The 16,287-nt window shown below is 43.2% G+C and overlaps 1 protein-coding gene across 1 annotated transcript in view; it reads left to right on the forward strand.

The window, feature by feature from the left end:
- Window positions 1–16,287, forward strand: part of sema5ba (sema domain, seven thrombospondin repeats (type 1 and type 1-like), transmembrane domain (TM) and short cytoplasmic domain, (semaphorin) 5Ba) — a 393,180-nt gene that overhangs the window by 241,405 nt on the left and 135,488 nt on the right. The window contains 3 exon segments of the mRNA XM_051958892.1: window positions 14,836–14,898; window positions 15,591–15,689; window positions 15,806–16,019. Coding sequence (XP_051814852.1) covers window positions 14,836–14,898; window positions 15,591–15,689; window positions 15,806–16,019 — 376 coding nt within the window.

Genomic DNA, 16,287 nt, shown 5'->3' on the forward strand with positions numbered 1-16,287 from the left:
AAATATACTGACGAGTTGTCGGTTCCCACACGATTAGAGCCACTAATAAAAGCCTTGTCGACTGTTGTGACAGGGGGACATAAACAATAATGTGGCTGGAGTCGCCGCCATACAGGTACAGTTTGCTGTGTGTATGTAGTTCTCCACTTTGTTGATGATCACCCATGCCTCATACATCGTAGTCTTCTGCCCTTGCCTTTGGCTGGGTAAGATTTCAGACATCAAAACACAAAACTCTTAGTCAGTGTCCTTGTATAAATTGCATAATCATAGGCCTCTATAGATTTGTATGCTCGCAGCTTCTCTCTAGTGTACATGCTAGGTTTTTCAACTAAATATAAATAAATATCAGGCCACTGAATATTGGGCCACTTACTAAAGTCATAGTCCCATTTGGTAAGTGTACAGGGATGTGGGAGCCTCTTGCCATTTGTTAAAGTGAGTTTTTTAAAGTATTTTTCGTGATCTTTTACTGATAATGCACCTGCATGGCTTGACAAGCCACTGCGAGGCGCCACACTTCTGGCTCCAGGGTGCGCGCGCAGCCCTCTTTATTTACCAACAGTAAATGGGTCTATAAAACCCCATTTAAAATAAAGATCCCAGCGGTGTAACACCCGTCCCATGTAGCTAAGTATATTTCTAATGAAATTGTAGGGATGGTAGTACTATGGGCGGGGTCCTGGGTACTTGACTAACATAACATGAATGAAGAGCTAACAAACGTTATCAATTCACACTCAGTTAACAACAAAGAATAAATGACGGTGCCTCCAAGTGGTAATGAAATACTGAAATTGAGTTACTAATTTCTACCACTAAACTTTACTAAACTCAAGTTACCTCTAATTCTAAGTAAAGTATGACACACACACACAATACTTTAAATTCAAAATCTCATTTAGTAAAAAGTAGAAAAATACTAGAAATAATATGTAAAATAAAATTCAATAAAGAGAATTTGTAATGTCCCAACGAATGGTTTGAATACTCTGTTCAGTGGTTATAAACACCACACACTCAGGCTGCAAATAAACAAGAAATGTCCTTAAAATCAAAAGAAATGGAAAACTGTTGCAGGCTTGTATCGATGCTTGGGAGCGGTGAGGCCCAAAACAATTGGCCGTTTCACTTGCTACACAAGCAGAAAACAAAACAGTGCACTTTCAGTTCAGTACTCACAGTCACCGGGATGAGCGGGCGAAACAGGCAAACCAGCAATGAAAAGTGAGGGAAACGAGCGAGGTCACTGGCAGATTCCCAGCAGCGGCAACATCTCAGACGAGCAGGAACGATAGCAGGACTGTGACGACAGCTACCCACTTCTACCGGGTCCAAGGAGAGCTTCCTGGTCCTCAGTCTACTAAAATGTCTGATCGTCTCCGTCATAAACCAAACAAAGCTGGTGGAAAACTAACAGTGGTGCTACAGTTAGCAACAATTAACGTAGTAGCATAGTCTGCTACTACATGATAGCAGGAGCTAACGTCACTAAGCAGGCTACCGAAGTTCGCACACTTTTATATATAATACACTCGTCATGAAACATACACACGGGGGTTATTGACCTTTGACAGGTTACAGTAAGTCCAAATCCAGCGGATAAACTCTGCATTCATCCAAAATGAACAATACTCCACCATAAGTGTTTTTCCCGACGTGTATACAGCTCCTCACTGTTTCTTCATCTACCGTGCCCGTGCTTCGTACTTTACGGGGTTTCCGTTGCTCATCCCACCCACATCTATTGTGATTCACTGCCCAGGTCATGCCAACCAACAACAATAACAGAACAGGAATGATTGACAAGACTTGAGAAAAACCAAACTAGATTGAGCGCAGACCACGCTATCCCAATGTGTGTTACAAACAAACTGCATCCATCTTAAAGGAACATAACACAATAAATGATCTCCATTGCTCTTAAATACATATCAACCATTTAAAATAAACATTTTAACACAGTTTGACTATTTATTCTTTTTAATTATATACACAACTTAGTCTAAAGGGTTTTTTAGGCTGGGCTACACCGGTTCATTTGGACGGAGCCAGTTTTCCTCTTTATTCTGCACCAGCTGCTGGGAGTGGCATCATATTTTGAGTTGTATCTAATCAGAAAGAAAGCCAGTAAGTTTATTTTCCAAAATCTTGCACAGAGTTTATGTGCCTACCCAATGCATAAGATAAAATGCAAGTTTTTAATAATTCAGAGAAAATTGTAAAGCCAGATGTTGCTAGGAAAACTCAATTAAAAATGCAATGCTTTGCACAAAAGCAATAAAGTATGATACAAATACAAGCACGGATAACAATATAACAACAAGTGATGTGTCAAAATGGATGAATTTGGTGGGCAACGCAAAAAGTAGGACTTGTTGCATGTATTTTCTGTTGTACAATATTTAAACCGACTTCTCTTTTTAACCCTTAGGACACACATTGCTTCCAAATTTATGCCCTTTCTTCACGATGAAAGGATCTTGAATTTGGTGTAGTAAATGTCAAATGAAGCCACATATCTTGACCTTTTCAAGAATGCTAGGAGCTGTGTGTGCAAATAAGTGTCAATGAGGAAGAATAATTTGAATTTACATCAGATTTAATCAAAGTTACAACCTGCATAGAGCTGTGTTCACCTTATTTTTGTTTAAATTACATGTACGTACTGAAAATCTCATATTATGAAGACAGATCAAACATCTATGAAGTGATATCTTTACTCATTCCTTCACATATTTTCATACTTCTCATCTGAATAAGTCACAATATCCTTATCCTTTCATAACATTGGCCTGAAGCATATCAAAAATAACTTTATGTGTTAGGATTTGTTAAGAGAGCTCAAGCGCTGGAAGTGACAGACAGGGATTTAGATGTTAAGGAGATTTATTGCATATCACAAACGAAAACTACAAATCCCATGCAGGGAATCACAACCGGAAGTTAGCGAGAACAGAACTTGGCTAAACAGCCCAAAACAGAAATAGCGCTGACTAGAGGTTCGGCGCTCTAATTCTCAATTACACTAAGCCTGCAAATCTGAGTGGTTTCTCATATACACACTCCACGAATCATAACGAAGCAAATACGAAGCACTACTGTAGAACCTGAGTCTCGAAAATACGCTAAAGCGAGGCAAAACTTAAACAGATGTCGATAGTTAGTTACTAACTGCTCAGTACTAATTTCAACTTAGACAAACGAATGAGTTTTTCTCAGTTACTCAACAACAACAAACTGGGATGCTCGGACTGGGTTCCAGTGAGATGGAGCGGGTTGCAGCCGGCTGGCCGTCCGGGTGGCTGGTGGTGGAAAGCGGCCACAGGTGATTGGGAAGGACGCCGGGTGACTGGAACGGCACAGCTGAGTATCTTCGAGTTGACGACAGACGGAGTGACTAGGCGGTTCTGGACGAGATGCGGACAGGAACGGCTGGACCGGAACTGAGATGAAAGAGCAGAGAACGGAGTTAATGCAAGTGCAGATGGTGGTGGTAGCAAGAGTGACCGACTGAGTGAATTTACAGGCGATGTTACAATCTGGCACTGAGAGGTGGGTGGCATCTGCTTATAAAGAAAGAGACGAAGGTGTGATTGGTTGTCCCCAGCTGCTCCCGCACCAATTGATCATGATCACGAATGCAAAACACCTGCTGCCACTCCTGCCTGCCGAGCCAACCTAGGAAGAGGGTAGAGAGAGAGAGAGGGAGAGTGCAGAGAGTGACGCTAACTAGGACCAGCTGCAGCTGGCCTGACAGTACCACCCCCCCACCCCCCTGTACGGGCAACCCCAGGTGCCCGAACAGGGTGGCCTGGATGGCGCCGAAAGAAATCGGCGATCAAAGTCCTATCTACAATCCTACCCCGAGGAACCCAGCTCCGTTCCCCAGGGCCATAACCCTCCCAATCAACTAAGAACTGGAGCCCCCTGGCCACGTCGACGGGCATCTAGCAGTCGCTTAACTGTATAGGCAGGTGCCCCATCGATGAGCCTGGGTGGAGGACGGGGACGGACAGGGAGGGCCAGAGCGCTGTTCACCACAGGTTTTAGCTGGGAGACATGGAACGTGGGATGAACCTTGAGGGACGAAGGCAAGTGGAGACGTACAGAGCTTGGGTTTATTACCTATCTACTTCAAGAAGTCCAATGAATCGGGGTGCCAATTTTTTAGACTCCACACGAAAGGGAATGTCTTTTGCTCGGAGCCAGACTTTCTGCCCAGGTCAATAGATGGGGCTCGGCCTACGGTGGCGATTGGCCTGCGTCTCCATCCGTCGGCCTGCCCGTAGAAGAGCCTGCTGCGCTTTCCTCCAGGTGCCTTGCATCCTTCGGATCAGAGCCTGGACTGAGGGGATATTTATGTCCATCTCCTGGGAGGGAAACAAGGGAGGATGGTAGCCCAGAGAACATTGGAACAGAGACAAACCAGAAGAGGAATTAGACAGAGAGTTGTGAGCATATTCGATTAACGGGAGTCTCTCACACCAGGAAGTCGGGTTTTCAGAAGCCACACCACGAAGAAAAACCTGTAATGACTGATTTGTGGTTTGGCCGTTAGATTGGGGGTGAAACCCAGAAGTAAGGCTGACCTTAGCTCCCAGAGCTTTGCAGAACGTTCTCCATACTTCTGATGTAAATTGTGGTCCACGATCAGACACTATGTCCATAGGGATTCCATGGAGGCGGAAGATGTTCTGCACCAGTGTTTCTGCTGTTTCCTTGGCTGTGGGAAGCTTAGGTAGCGGAACAAAGTGAGCAGCCTTCGAGAAACGGTCAACTATAGTCAAAATTGCAGAGTTACCTTTGGATATCAGTAGACCTGTAACAAAGTCCACTGCTATGTGGGACCAAGGGCGTCTGGAGACTGGGAGAGGTTGTAGAAGACCCGGGCTCGCCTGGTTTGAGGTCTTGCTTCTTGCACAGGTGGTGCATGCAGCGACGAATTCCCTGGTCCCTCCATAGTTGGCCACCAAAACCGGGAACGGAGGACCTCCATAGTCCGGCGAGTTCCGGGATGGCAAGCGATGCACGAGGCGTTTCCCCACTGCAGAACCTGGGAACGTACAGCAAAGGGGACGAACAGTTTTCCAGGAGGGCCGTTACCTGGGTCTGGTTCCTGCTCCTGAGCCTGACGAACCGCTGCCTCCACGGGCCATGTCAGTGATGCCACTAGGCAGGATTTAGGCAGAATGGGCTCCGGTTCTCCAGGCTCTTCAGCTGCGGAGAACTGACGTGAGAGGGCATCCGGCTTCACATTTCTAGACCCCAGGCGATAGGAAAGGGAGAAATTAAAACATTCAAAAAATAAGTTCCACCATGCTTGGCGGGAGTTCATTCTCTTAGCTGACTTCACGTATTCTAAATTCTTATGATCAGTCCACACAATAAAAGGCTTTTCTGTTCCTTCCAACCAGTGTCTCCATTCTTCAAGCGCCAATTTAACGGCGAGCAGTTCTCTATTGCCAATGTCGTAGTTTCTTTCCACAGCTGAGAGGCGTCTGGAAAAGGAAGCACAAGGGTGAAGTTTCTTATCTACAGGTGATCGTTGCGACAGGACTGCCCCTACCCCCGTATCTGATGCGTCCTTTCAACAATAAATTGAAGGGAGGAATCTGGTTGGGTGAGAACCGGTGCGGTGCTGAATCGGTTCTTCAGTTCCTGAAATGCCTGTTCGGCCTCTGAAGTCCACTGGAACCTCCAGAGGGTGGATGTTAAGGCTGTAAGGGGGGCAGCTATTTTACTGTAATTGCGGATGAACCTGCAGTAAAAGTTTGCGAAACCGAGGAATCGCTGAAGCTGCTTTCGGTTCTCCGGAACAGGCCATTCCTGAACCGCTGACAACTTTCCCGGCTCCATCTGAATCTGACCTGGGGAAATAACATAACCAAGAAAAGTGACAGAAGTGGCATGGAATTCACATTTCTCAGCCTTAACGTAAAGTCGGTTCTGGAGGACTCTTTCTAAAACTTTGCGTACGTGGGTGACATGTTCCTCCAGGTTTCGAGAATAAATCAGGATGTCGTCTAAATATACGAAAACAAATCGATTGGTCATATCCCGGAGAACATCATTTATGAGGTTTGGGAATACGGCTGGAGCGTTTGTAAGTCCGAATGGCATAACTAAATACTCAAAGTGTCCCAAAGGGGTGTTAAACGCCGTTTTCCACTCATCACCTTCTCTTATGCGAATCAGATGATACGCGTTTCGTAAGTCCAGTTTAGTAAAAACATTTGCTCCTTGGAGCGGAGTAAAAGCAGAGTCCATAAGGGGCAGAGGGTATGAGTTTTTTACTGTGATGCTGTTTAACCTCTGGAAGTCTATACAGGGTCGAGGAGATGCATCCTTCTTTTCAACAAAAAGAAACCAGCATCTACAGGGGAAGAAGATGGCCTGATGATGCCTGCTGCTAAAGAGTCTCGTATATAGTTTTCCATGGCCATTTGCTCTGGCTTTGATAGACTATACAGCCTGCTTGTAGGTAACGTAGCACCCTGTAATAGTTCTATTGCACAATCATAAGGACGATGTGGTGGGAGAGATAAGGCCTTAACTTTACTGAAAACTGCAGCTAAGTCATAATACTGGGAAGGGATGGATTCAAGATTAACGGGTTCAGGAGGTGACGGGGTGGCTGAGCTTGGTGGCGAGAGAGCTGAGGAAAGGCAACTTTGGTGACAAGCCGGACTCCAAGAGGGGACTTCTCCATGTTGCCAGTCTATCTGTGGGTTGTGTGCAGTTAGCCAAGGGTAACCCAGTACCATGGGAGGTGTGGAATGCACTAACACACAAAATGCTAATTTCTCCCTATGATTGCCAGCCGTTAGAACTTCTACAGGAACAGTCTTTCAGGAGACGTTAGCTAGGTTTAAACCATTCAATGAACGAGCTACTAATGGTCGGCTCAGGGGAACAGTAGGAATATTCAGTTGTCTTACCAAATTATCATCCAGAAAACATTCCTTTGCCCCGGAATCCACCAGGGCAAAGACAGGCAAAGACACAGCCTCCCAGCAAAGTGTGGTTTTCAGCTGGAGCCGGTGCAGGGGAGAGGAATCACCAGTAGCTCCCTTCCTACTGGTGAGCCTTCCCTTTTGCCGCTAGCTGTGGACAGGTCGCGATGAAGTGACCGAGTTCTCCACAGTATAGGCGAAGCCTGGCTGTTTTCCGGCGCTCCTTTTCCTGGGGAGTTGGAGTGGCCCAACTGCATTGGCTCAGATTCCTCAGCTGGCGCCTCAGAGGAGCTGGTCTTGTGGTTGGAAAAACGACGAACAGTGCCCCCAGCAGTGCGACCCTTCTTCTCACGTTTTCTCTCTCTCCAGCGATTGTCTAACTTAATGGCTAAAGTAATCCAAGCCTCCAGGGAGGCCGGTTCGTCGCGGCTAGTCAGTTCATCCTTCATGTCCTCGTTCAAACCACTGTAGAAGGTGTATCTTAGGGCTGACTCATTCCAGTCGACCTCTGCCGCCAAGGTTCGGAACTGACGTGTTTTGGAGAGCTGTTTCAGAATCCAATTTTACATCTGTAACATCTCCTGCTGAGCTCATGTTTTGGCCGGATTGTAATGTTAGGATTTGTTAAGGGAGCTTAAGCGCAGAAAATGACAGACAGGGGTTTAGATGTTAAGGAGATTCATTGCATATCACAAACGAAAACTACAAATCCCATGCAGGGAATCACAACCGGAAGTTAGCGAGAACAGAACTTGGCTAAACAGCCCAAAACAGAAATAGCGCCGAGTAGAGGGTCGGCGCTCTAATTCTCAATTACACTAAGCCTGCAAATCTGAGTGGTTTCTCATATACACAATCTACGAATCATAACGAAGCAAATACGAAGCACTACTGTAGAACCTCAGTCTCGAAAATACGCTAAAGCGAGGCAAAACTTAAACAGATGTCGATAGTTAGTTACTAACTGCTTAGTACTAGTTTCAACTTAGACAAATGAATGGATTTTTCTCAGTTAATCAACAATAACGAACTAGGATGCTCGGACTGGGTGGCTGGTGGTGGAAAGCGGCCACAGGTGATTGGGAAGGACGCCGGGTGACTGGAACAGCACAGCTGAGTATCTTCGAGTTGACGACAGACGGAGTGACTAGGCGGTTCTGGACGAGATGCGGACAGGAACGGCTGGACCGGAACTGAGACAAAAGAGCAGAGAACGGAGTTAATGCAAGTGCAGATGGTGGTGGTAGCAAGAGTGACCGACTGAGTGAATTTACAGGCGATGTTACAATCCGACACAGAGAGGTGGGTGGCATCTGCTTATAAAGAAAGAGACGAAGGTGTGATTGGTTGTCCCCAGCTGCTCCTGCGCCAATTGATCATGATCACGAATGCAAAACACCTGTTGACACTCCTGCCTGCCAAGCCAACCTAGGAAGAGGGTAGAGAGAGAGAGGGGGAGAGCGCAGAGAGTGACGCTAACTAGAAACAGATGCAGCTGGCCTGACATCATGGTAATAATGTAGTTGTTTCTTTGTGACCAAAGAGTAATCAGCTTTTGAATTTGCATCAGATTTCTGCATTACAGAGCTGACAATACATCTCCCTTTGTATATAAAATAAGCACAAATAATAATGGACTTGCTTTGCATTGTAATGATTCAAAAGACGAACATAGGTCATCTGTGCAGTGATAATCCAAGAATCTGGGGGGGGGTCCCGGGCAAAGTTGCTTCGGAGAAACCTTGTTTGGGCTGAACATTTGCCTGATTTACTATGTCTGCAAATAGGCTGCTGTATTTAAGTAACATAATATCAGTTATTTCCATTTCTATCCATTTTCTAAGTCATACAGGATCTGACTGTCATGGTTCCAGTCAATCTCTGCTGCACAGTTATGAAAATATATCTCTCCTGCCAGCATTTTATGGTGAGATACATGTAAAAACACAACAATTTAATAAGACATAATCTATTTTCCCTTGCTTACAAGGCTAATATTAAAAATCAGCAAGTTTTATAAGATCAAGTGATGCAAAATCTGCATAGTCTGAATAATAAGATGCAGCATGTTTAGCTTGTATTTATAGTGACCAAAATGAGAGCTTGAAAGTATGAGTAGGGTTAAAATGAGTTTGAGCTTTCTCACTAACAAATGAAGATTTGACTGTTACAGCAACGGAGCATGTCGAGGTGTTCGTCCGCATCACATATAAAGAATTATCCAGCAAAAAATGAGAACTCTCCGCAGCAGCAGGGAATGTATCTCTTTCCCTCTGTTGTCCACATAGTGTGCAGCTTTTATTCATTCAGTCAATGGCGGCCGGAGCCATTCATGATTTGGTACAGAGGAGAAGGAATTTCAGGGGAGAGCATGTTGAGGCAGAATTGGTATTCTCACAGGCTCTGTCTTAGTATGGCTTTGTTCCTGAGTGGTGTGAAGAAGAAGAGATGGACAGAGAGCAAAGGAGGGAGGAGGGTTTGTGGTGAAGGTCAACAGGTTAAGCCAGTGGGAATCCTTGGAGATGAGGCCCTGCCGAAAATATGGTAATGTTTAGAGGCATGATTCATTGCAAAGGCATCCATCTCTGTGTGTATGTGTGTACGTCCATTGATGTGTGTTTGTTTACAATGACGTCACCCCATCAGTCCCCCGGCTATCACAGGCTGTCAGGCAGGGTTGTGGAGGAGCTGCGTTTTCATTTCAGCGCTCAGAGTGATGGACTACTGCTGAGGGGGCGGGGCTAGCTGTGACTGGCAGGTGCCTCGGTGTTCGCTGGCCTCAGGGGGTGGGGTTTAGCTTGTTGACTGTCTCTTCGACGGCAGCGTGACTGGAAAGTAGAGCTCCGTTGATCAAGTAGTTTGCTGCAGTGAACTGAATTTGGATTTTGGAATTTGAATTCAAATTGAATGCTATCTGACAATTTCAAATAAATTTATTCAAATCCAGTTTTTTTTTAAATACACATATTCGAGTTTCTGAATTCAAATTGTGATTTAAACAGATTTATACAGTATTCAAGTTGATATACTGAAATTATGTGATTCGAAATCAGTTTCCTAATACAATTTTTCAAGTTCATGAATCCAAATTATGTGATTCAAATTCAGTATATTACAGCTGCTCAGTTGACAAATTCAAAATATCCATCCATCCATTATGCATACATATACTTAATCTTCATTAGGGTTGCGGAGAGCCTGGAGCCTATCCCAGCTGACTTAGGGTGAAGGCAGGACCCTGGACAGGTCACCAGTCTATCACAGAGCTACACATGGAGACAAACAATCCCATTCACATTCACACCAACTGACAATTTAGAATCACCAATTAACCTGAGCATGTTTTTGGACTGTGGGAGAAAGCTGGAGAACCCAGAGAAAACCCATGCATGCACAGGGAGAACATGCAAATTCGACACAGAAAGATGCCAGGCCCACGGAGAATCAGAGATCTTCCAGCTGCAATACGACGGTGCTAACCACCGAGCCACTGTGCAGCTCCAAATTCAAATTATGCCATGTAATTTTTAGTACAATCATTCCAGTTGCAGAAAAAGGTTGTAAAAGCAAAAAACAATTGGAAAGAAAAAACACGTTTTTCATTATATTTCTGTGTGAATAGTTTTGGAACATCGTAACGTGAGATGTAATGTCGTTTGGGTTGTTCTTTGTGATGCATACAGTCAGGGCAGACCATAACTTTTTTGCTGCCATAGAAAACTAGCTTGATGAAAATGGAGATACGGATCAAAACAAAGGCACTAAAACACTCCACATAGCAGAGGGAAACTGCAGCAGAGACCACTGATAATCTGTGAAGATGTCACCTCAAGCAACTCATCAAAAACTATCAGTTTCTCAGGTAAAAATCCTGAATAAAGCAGTTTCGACCACTAAGCTGAGCCGAAAACATCTAGTTGACAATTTAAATTTCAGTAACTAGTGACACAAATGTGTGATGTTTTTTTGACGTCAGTGCATTTCACGTCCCCAGTGAGGTGACGGGGCTAGATGTAACTGGCAGGTGCCTCGCTGTTTGCTGGGCTTGGGGGATTTTTTTTAGCTTGTGGCAGTGTGACTGGAAAGTAGAGCTTCCTGCAGAGCACATTAGGTACTTTCTCTATTTTTCACATTTTTTTTATTTCAGCTTCAGCTTCATGTTCAGCGTCTGGACCTCAAATTTCATTTTAATCACAGTTTACTTTATATAGCTATCCCCTGCCGTCTCTTTCTCCAGTGCAGTCTGAAGCAGGTTAATTGAAGGGAGCAGCTGTGGGAGACAGAGAGATGAGCTGTAACTATAAATATGGGCCAGAGCCCACTTACCGGTGTTCTAGCGACTGCAGCGGCTTTATATAGCTTCATAACTCTAATGAATTTGTCTCCATCTTGCATCTCACCTGCACTTACATGTTGTCGCAGAGGCTTTTTTCTGCTCAGCTTAACAGTTGAAGCTGCTTTATTCTGTATTTTTATATTAGAAAGTGACAGTTTTTGATGATTTGCTTGCGGTGACATCTTCACAGATTGTCAGTGGACTCTGCTGCAGTTTCCTTCTGCTATGTGGAGTGTTTTAGTGCCTTTGTTTTGTTTCATATTTCCTTTTTCTATAACCTAGTTTACTGCATGCAGCACAAAGAACAACTCAAACGACATTACATCTCTCATTGCAATGTACCAAAACTATTCACACACAAATAGAATGTGAAATGAGTTTTATTTTAATCGTTTTTCTTTTCTTTTGCTTTTGCAATACTTTTCTGCAACTTTTAAGTTAATATTTAACCAACCATTCTGGAGTACGTAGGACACCATCGAGCAATTGGTTCACCATAGTGTGCATTTAGATTTTATCACTGACGTCGTGCCAAAGGTGACAAAACTTGCTGAATTTGAGTGTCAATCCATCATTTTATTGCTCTGAAGGGCCATTGCTTCCCAAGAGGAGAAATTGTGGTTTTTGACATTCTACCTGCATTCAATAGCAACAGTAGCAGCTTTGATTTTACAATTAAGACGAATGGCACGTGCAGTGGGAGTCGGTGTGAATCACAGTGGAGCATCTAGCAGTTAAAGAAACCAATATTTGTCTTATTAGTTGGTTCAGATGAAAAAAATATATAAGCAAAAATCCACCATGAGGTGATAGTTAACAAGTTTCAACATGTATAATAATGTTCCTCAGTGTTGATGAATAGAATAGAATAGAATAGAATAGAATAGAATAGAATAGAATAGAATAGAATAGAATAGAATAGAATAGAATTACTTTATTCATCCCTGAAGGGAAATTCAGTTGTCAGGGTTAATAATGAAAGCATGTACATACCATCTGTACTATGCCCAAGGGCCACCATTGATTTTATATAGATTGAAAGGTGCATTATTTTATATTTTCAGCTAACAAATTGTTTGAGAAATAAGTTTGCAAATTTGTTGTGTCTGCAGGATAAATGGAAGTCCAGGTTTCAGCTCTGACTTTATCACCTACAGATCTTGATAAAAAGAAATATAAGATAAGATAAATCTCTATTTATCTTGAAGGAAATTCTTATGCCATATCTCAAAAAACAGTGAACTCCGCTCCTTAGCTGCTAAAGTTTCACTTTTTTCATCAGCTAGTTTCTAAACTTTGTTTTTCAAATTTGTGTTTTGTGTAGTAGGACAGTTAGAATCCCATAAATCAATAAAAACAGAACAAAAAAGTTGAATGTCTTAAATTTTAGTTTACAATAAAATAAAAAGCATGCAATCAATATATGCAACTTTTTTCTAAGTGCATACAGGTGTTGCCACAACTGAAAAATGACTCTCCAAACTATTGATATTTTACTACTTAAATTTTTAATGAGTTTTTTTACTTGTATTTTATCTGTGCTGCGTAAACATTGCCTGCAGTTCAACTGAAAAGTCCCTGAATGTTTGTCACACGAGTTACTAGTTAGTTGCTTTATGTTGTCAACCAAGGAGCACAGATGTTTAATTTACTTTTATTTTTGGCAATTTTTTCAGTAACCTGTAGCAAAAATTGTTTTTGATGAAATATTACAAACTCAAGCTTAGATTTGGTTAAATTTTCTGAAAAAAAAACTGCATGTAAACCTTAATGTTGGTAGTATATAGTGGATTTATCAGAGCGTGTTTGGTGAACACAACTGTCTGCTGCTGTTGGAAATGATGCTGATGACACTGATACTGTTATTAGTCCGTGACATGACACCAAGAAACTCAAAGACGGTAAATGTAAAACCTGCCCACATTCCATACATAAAAATGTCCACAACCACAAAAATCCAGCATTTATTTCCAGTACAGTGAACTCAAGCAGATGGATCTGAATCTGCACAACAGGAAATATCCTAAATTTGATGTAGTATTTTGATTCAACGGTAATATACAAGCAATATTGACAAGATGTGCTTTAATTTGCATCTAAAACAATTGAGACAGGCATTTAAAATGTGGAGGAACAGTTTCCTCCGCATTGTTTTGGCAGTAGAAATGGTTCTGGCAGCGCAATCAAAACACAATCAGACAGTCATGAATTGCCCATGAATATCAGATTAGTATTAAAACAAGAAAAAGAAATCCCAGGACAATGTGCAGCTGTTTGACTAGCTCATTAGGCTGTGGGTAGCACGGTTCAGTCTGGTGTTTTCACTCATTAGCAAGAATTTATGCAGAGGCTAATCATCCAAAATTATGAGCATCCACTCCTGCAAGCCCAGTTTACAGACTCCATGATCTGTGGAGTAAGAGATATATTAATACACTCGGTGAGTTTAAGCAGAGAAGTCTTGGCAGTTCTCTTAAGTTCTCATTAAAGGTGCTTATAATGTTTTATTTAAATTCTTAAATAGCTTCATTCTCTGCACTGAGGATCAGGGCAAAAAACTCACAATTCTACTTTCCCTGCAGAAATATCCAATTTTTTGTGTATTTTAATTAAAGCAAAATAAAGATCCAGATAAAGAACATGAGGACAAAAGAGCACAGAAATTGATGGATCATATTTGTTTCTTCACTCTGGAGTTTGACCCAGTTTCGTGTTGACTCTTGTCTGGCCTCCACTGGCAAGATTTTGGTCACAATTTGGCCGATCGTCCTGGGAATCCATAAGATCTGGATAATTATCTCTTGATAATAATCTCTGTAGGAGGGGAAGAAATAAACCCAAACAGAAAGCTGGAGATGGGTTGACACCGTACAATGGCTGTCTTTTCTTACTTTAAGACATTTAGCTAATCTTTCTTCTTGGGCAAGGAGATCAGAGAGGAGGCAGAGATAGTGGGAGGATGAGTAAAACGAGGTCAGTGACACACAACAGGGGGTCCTCTGGCACCTGCTCATATGCTCTTCATGCCAAGTGAGGGACATCTCCCGACCCTCTTAACAAGAGCCAGTGCAGCTCTGGTGGTCAAGCAGCTTGTGTGTGTGCATTAGTGTGTTTGCAGCGCCGCCTGCATCCATAATTAAGCCAGCAGCATATCCATCAACAGTAATATAATTGGCCGGTAAGAGTGATGGCGGGGTGGTGGAGTGGAGGTGAACGTCGCAAACTTCCAGATAGAGAGCATAAGAAAAGGGGGGAGAAGATAGGGCAGAAGCCATTTACATGCTAATGCTGTCCTCAGTCCTTCAGCTGCCTCATTGCGTTCCTCACCCGCTACCCTCCAGTAAGCTCTTGGCTGACGAGCCAGTCACCATGTTTACACAATAAACAAACAGCAATGAGGTTAAAGTCTTTTCATGCATCTTTTTGAGCATGCCTACAGTATTAGCAACAGTCAGTTGTTGTGTAACTGTTGTTGAAGGCCTCAACTGACTGCCTCGACCCTCTGTGTCATCCCTGAACTTTTCTCTTGTTTTTGTCTCCTAGGCGACAGAATGGGCACCGGACGAGGAAACCAGGAGGTCCTGTCAGAGCAAAGGCAAAACAGAGGTAACCTCCATCACGCCCCCAATTACAACACTTCATGTTGGCGCTGCCTGGCTTCCACAGGGGCCATTTTGATATCTTCTGGCTGTTGTGGCCCTTGTGGGTCTCGGGGGAGGGCTCGGTACAGAACAGCTATTTCAGACCCTTCAATCAAGATTTGTTTTTCTTGCAGTGAAGCGAGAGGGCAAAAGAAAAAGGAAAGGAAACTATGCACAAGAGAGACACTCAGAAGGACTTTCTTTCAAATATCTCCAATAACAACTGTAGCGGTCAGATTTGAGAACGTTGTTTTTATCTGCCACACTTCCTATAGAGTGAACAGTAACACCAAATACACAAAACAGACAATTCTCTTTGCAACCTGCATCACAACAATTACCTCAGTTCTGCGGAGACCAGTAAAGCAATTTCAGGTTTTTGTTGAGACAGATTTTATTTTTATAGAAACATGTACTTCACTTATTGTAGAATGAGTGATGTCACAAATAGGCCTCCACTTAGCTGTAAACGAACATTCATATATTTGAACAATACTTAAGAAGCGAAAGCTGCAGGCGCTGAATTACTCTGCTTTTCATTGTGCGACAGTCGGTTACCAGAAGATTTGGTCTATTCTTCTTCTCAGTATTTAGCTCCTCAGCTACCTCAGCTTGTTCTCTGCTCTAACTTATCTTCTTCCTCCTGCATCTGTGCAGATTGAATGTCAGAACTACATCAGAGTCCTGCTGGTGAACAAGACTGAGGTCATGACCTGTGGAACTAATGCCTTCCAGCCGCTATGTATTACCAGAGAGGTACAGTCAAGTGTTTGTTTGGCTGTGTGATTTGATGTAATTCCCGTGAAACCTCAGTGGATTCAACCTGCTACCCTTCTCTGTCCTGTTTCCACTCCGTGTCCGTCCGATCTCAGGTGGGAAACATGAGCAGCATGTTGGAGCGAGTGAACGGAGTGGCTCGATGCCCCTATGACCCTCGACACAACTCTACGGCAGTGGTGACAGAGAGCGGAGAGCTGTATGCTGCCACTGTCATCGACTTTTCCGGCCGTGATCCCGTCATTTACCGTAGCCTGGGGGGGATGCCGCCACTCCGGACTGCCCAGTACAACTCCAAGTGGCTCAACGGTAAAGTAGCACCAAACTATCACACTGAAACTTAATTTGAGCCTTATTTATGTAAGTGTCTTTTTTTCTAGTCTATGCTGCAGCTAATAACTATGTTGTATCACTAAACAATGATTATTAGTTTTTCTCCAGTTAGTTGGTTAACCATCTGAACCCTCTGCATTTTCTAGGTTGTTTTTTTATTTACTCCTGTTGCATTTTTACTCACTGTGGGTTCATTTTTCTCTGCAATCTAAAGTCTTGCACCTCTAAAAGAAATGGCCCAACC

This window comes from Acanthochromis polyacanthus, chromosome 14 (genome assembly GCF_021347895.1).
Source record: "Acanthochromis polyacanthus isolate Apoly-LR-REF ecotype Palm Island chromosome 14, KAUST_Apoly_ChrSc, whole genome shotgun sequence".
Taxonomy (NCBI): Eukaryota; Metazoa; Chordata; class Actinopteri; family Pomacentridae; genus Acanthochromis; species Acanthochromis polyacanthus.